General features: G+C 42.6%; 1 protein-coding gene across 1 annotated transcript in view; it reads left to right on the plus strand.

Annotated features, from left to right (window-relative positions):
- Positions 1-1,008: 1,008 nt before the first annotated feature.
- The window catches only part of LOC102672658 (homeobox protein homothorax-like), a 321,785-nt gene continuing 318,201 nt past the window's right edge, over positions 1,009-4,592 (plus strand). The window contains exon 1 of the mRNA XM_031510833.1: positions 1,009-1,098. Within this exon, the coding sequence (XP_031366693.1) occupies positions 1,009-1,098 (90 nt within the window). The remainder of the gene's footprint in view (positions 1,099-4,592) is intronic.

Below are 4,592 nucleotides of genomic sequence, written 5' to 3' on the forward strand. Positions count from 1 at the left end.
TTTATAGCCCGCGCGCGTGTCATCACCATTGTTCCATTCCACTCCACCGTCGTCCTTTTTTCCGGAACCTCTCTTTCCCTCTCGGCTACCATCTTCCGAAGCGGATCAGGACGATCGATGATGATCGTGGAAATTTTTCTTGTTGAACACGAAATCGAGGAACGAGGATCGTCGTTGTACGCGATATACAGTTGTTTCGAATGAATGAAATGGAAAGTTGTTTTAAAAGATCCTTGATCTATATATGTATATATAAGTGCTGTAAAAAAAAAAATATATATATATATATATAGGCTGTATGTATTATTAAATAATGGGATTATTATCGATTAATTATCCAAGAATGCCATTCACACCGATCGTTCCAGATCCGTTGACAGATCTATCGATCAATTAGTGATACTCGATCACTACCTCCGCGTTATACACGCCTCATCCAAGCGATAAATCTTCGTCGCGACGCGTAATAATCTTATGCAATCTTATATATGTATTCTAGCTAGAGAGCTCTCTATTCCACCGTATTCCCTTCTTTACACGCGTTTTCTCTAATTTCTAACGTAAATAGATCCGAAAGTGTCTAATCTTTGTAAACATCCGGCTAATTGTAATTGCAAGCGAAAAGAGGCAATGATCGAAGAGATTATTGATTACGAGAAATCTCGTGAATACGAAAAAAATTCGTACGTTTGCAACGTTATGCAAAGATTGTCGAGATCGAGGCGAGTTATTTAAAAAGCCTCGTTTCACAATAAATCGGTAAGTCGGTGTATTTCCACAGACTTTCGATGAGATCACGCGTTACTCCTTTCACTCGGGATGATAGCGGCCCAATCGTCGGCCCCGGTTTCGTCACAGATCACGCCATCATCGTCGCCTTTTTTTCTTCTTTTTCTTTTTCTTCTTTTTCTTTCATTTTCTCTCCTTTCGACCCCGCGTTTTCCGTGGCGGGAAGGGGGGAGCGGGAAGGAAACTCTGGCGGAGACTCGGCCAGAGCGGGGGTGGAATATGAGATGCGGGCAAACTGATTTATTTAAGGGGGCAGACCAGACATCCGGTTTGTCGAATTACGCTTTAAGAGCGCCTGTAGACGGAGTGGTAGATAAAAACAGTGAGATGGGCAGATGAGAGAGGAGGTGGAGGAGAGGGAGAGGGAGAGGGAGAGAGATAGAGAGGCCGGGCAACGAGGTGGAACGAGACCGCGTATGCCCGTCGACCCGTTAACCGTTTATCATTGCATCGACACGAGTCACGCAGCCGGACCCTTGCCTGTCCATTTAAAAAACGAAAAAAGACCGGCGGGACTTTAGTAGGAAGTGACGTCACCGGGGGCCAAAATCCACCTTCAAACCGTTTTGCCACTATACCATTGAATTCTTCCTATACGTGTGTGCTTCCATGAGCAACGTGTGTGCGATCGCCACTTACCAACTGTTTATATAAACACATATCGCACCGTGGCCGGCATATTCAAAACGTATAACGGGTCAGAGTTAATATAAGATACGCGTCTAAAAGCGTTAGTCATATCGAAAAATTTAGTTAGTTTCGAAGATGATTGAAAATTGCGTACGATTAAATATCCTTTGATAATACAATAGTTTTATAAAAAATTTCGAAATTAAATTCCTGTTAAAATTTCCTGATAAAATTTGTATAAAAATTGATTCGTTCAATATCTCTTGGTTCCCCTGGAAGTAAAATAAAATTTCTAAAAAAAAATAGAATAAAAATTCTAAAAAAAAAAGGATCGAATCCTTGGGAAAGTAGATTAAGATAAGTTCACCCGTTACATCGATTCCATTGACCACCGCGATGCGTTCGTATAAACAATTGACAAATGGCAATCGCACTGTACACTGTCGTTCGTAAAGAAAAGAGTTACTTGAATACAAGTATGTTCTTAATCCATACTTCAAGATCATAATTAAATTTAAAAATTTAACTTTATTACCTTAAATTAATCTCTCTCTCTCTCTCTCTCTTTCTCTCTCCGTGAGATAAACAATTTTAAAACGTTAATAATCGTCTTCGACTTTATAACGCACCGTCTTTTCTCACTTCAAAGCGAACGAAGGGATTTTAGATTTTAATCGACTCGTCAACACGTCCGGATTAAACTCGCCGATCCGAACGATCGCGGCCGACAAGATGATCTTCGCCTCGTAGGTGACAATGACAAGCATCTCACCCTTTTGTTTCGTACTTGCTGCTAGTAGGAAGCAATCCAGCGACAACCGATGCATTATTAATGTCCCCCCATTCCCGCTTGTTCCCGCTCTTGTATATAGTCGGTCGCGCGGCGTACACTATATCCTCTTCGTGTCCGGGGAGACGAGAGCGATCGCGGGGCCCCTTCAAATGAAAATTAAGACGTCCCGGACGAGAATTATGTGGAATTAATTGGAACGTGTACAAACTTGTGCCTATTCAATTTTCCTTCCCATTAAATCTAGATTAATCGTATCTAATCGGGGCCAACACCGATTATTATTATTGCTTTCGTTTCGTTTCATAATTGTAGAGAAAGAGAGAGAGAATTTGCGGGATTCGTCATCGATCCACGTGATAGAAGTCGATCGAAAGATACAAGCAAGAAGATGGGTATTTACGAGGAGATGAAAAATTTTCTATTCGACTCGGCGTGGCCTCTAGAAAATATTCATCACGAACAAGCTCCGTTACTTCTTTCAAAGTCTAATATACTGGATATCCTAATATTTTTAAAAACACACGTCGATTCGAAGAGAATTATTCGCTCGTCGAATCCCTTCAAATCAGAAATTTCCATCGGATGAGAAAATTCTCTCCTCGCAGGAGAGAATTTCAACGGCAATCCGTCAACGTCGTTTCTTCGTCGTTTTTATTTTTCTTTTTCTTTCTTTCTTTCTTTTTTTTTTTTTCTTTTTTATTTTTTCTTCCCCTCGAACGTTTCCCTCATCGATACACATCGCGCGCGCATCGCCCCTCACGCGCGCGAGTGTGACTCTCCGACAGCAGCAGGAAGGTCCTATAGATTTGACCGTGTAACGATTTTAACCAGATACGACCAATCGAGAGAGAGGGGGACCGGAGTCGGGTACATTATCGCGAAGATGACGCCTGTGACAGCATGTGGGAGTCAGCTGTCACTCATTGTTGCCCCACCAGACGTGATATATCCAGACATTTCGCTTCGTGATACCACCGGCCTGCCTGGAATTCTTATCCTACGACCTCGGGCCACGATCGATACCGTTGCTTTTCGCATAAACACGTATGCCTGAAACACTTGGAAGAGATCCTCGATCATTTCTCTCGTACAGAATTCTCTGATAAAAATCAATTGAAAATTTTCCATACGCATTCTCTGTAATATGTATATATATATATATATATGGTACTTTTTTCACGATACGTTTGGATTATTTTATTATTCGATGAGCAGGAGAGGGAAGGAGGAGGAGGGGAAACGAATTTGTATTGGAGGTGTTGGATTCGTATTACACGTACGGTTTGTGGAATAGAAATGCGCACGAGCAACGTGTCACAGCCGGATTATTATTTTGCTTGCGTTCGATGCGTGTGATGGAAGGAAAGTTTCATGACGTGATTGAGAAATGAAGCGATCGATTCGAATCGTTCGTTTCTTCTTCGGGGATCCTCTTTTATTAATATTTCATATTCTGTCGATGCATCCTCGTATCCGATATCTTCATGTGATTTTAATACGTCCATTTATGGAAGAAAAAGAAAAAGAAAAATTATTGACGTCAATTATACGCCCTTCTCTTTTCTAACATCATCAAGACCCAGAATGAGATATTCCAACTTTATTTCGTTACAATTTACAGATAATCATTCGACTTTAGTATAATGTATACCAATGTATCCTTCTTTAACAATGAAGTCAGAATGATCAAGAGCATAAAAATTCCATTGGCCAAAATTATAATCCATACTTACCCTTTACATTAAAATGGCATCCGTCGGAACAATAATCAATCATCGCATTGCTTAATAAAAAAAAAGAGAAACGACTCTTGCGAAATTTTCCAAATCTCCTTTCTCGCCGAAATCTCGAACCTCGTTTCGCAGATCTATCTCACGCAATCTAAACGGAACAATTAGGCTCCCCGATACCCATGGGCCCCCCTCTCCCATCCCCCCTCGGCCATGGTATGGTATTCCTCGCACGGGGCCAGCAATTTGCCGTGTGCGTATTTTCCCGAACGGGCTGGCTCGGGCTGATTATCACACCGGCTACACACGCGGAATAATCGAGCAGAGAGACGAGGAGAGAGAAAGAGAGACAGAGAGAGAGAGAATATTCAACGTTTGCCGACGCGTTTATCGTTTATTCGTAAGGATCGCGCGTCCACCCGTCCCGATCGTTTATGCGGTGGGCATTTTCGTGGCGGTTGTACGTGTGCTCCGCCTTTAATCGAGATCGAAATCGGCCCGTAGCGGGCCCCCCCGTCAATGGTATTTCAGTGTACCGCGTGGGCCAGCGCACGCCTCGCGGAACAACCCTTTCTCCCGCGGACGTGACGTGTGTCTGACGGTCCCAGAGAGAGAGAGAGAGAGAGAGAGAGAGAGAGAGAGAGAGAGAG

This window comes from Apis dorsata, unplaced genomic scaffold (assembly GCF_000469605.1).
Source record: "Apis dorsata unplaced genomic scaffold, Apis dorsata 1.3 scaffold_265, whole genome shotgun sequence".
Taxonomy (NCBI): domain Eukaryota; kingdom Metazoa; phylum Arthropoda; class Insecta; order Hymenoptera; family Apidae; genus Apis; species Apis dorsata.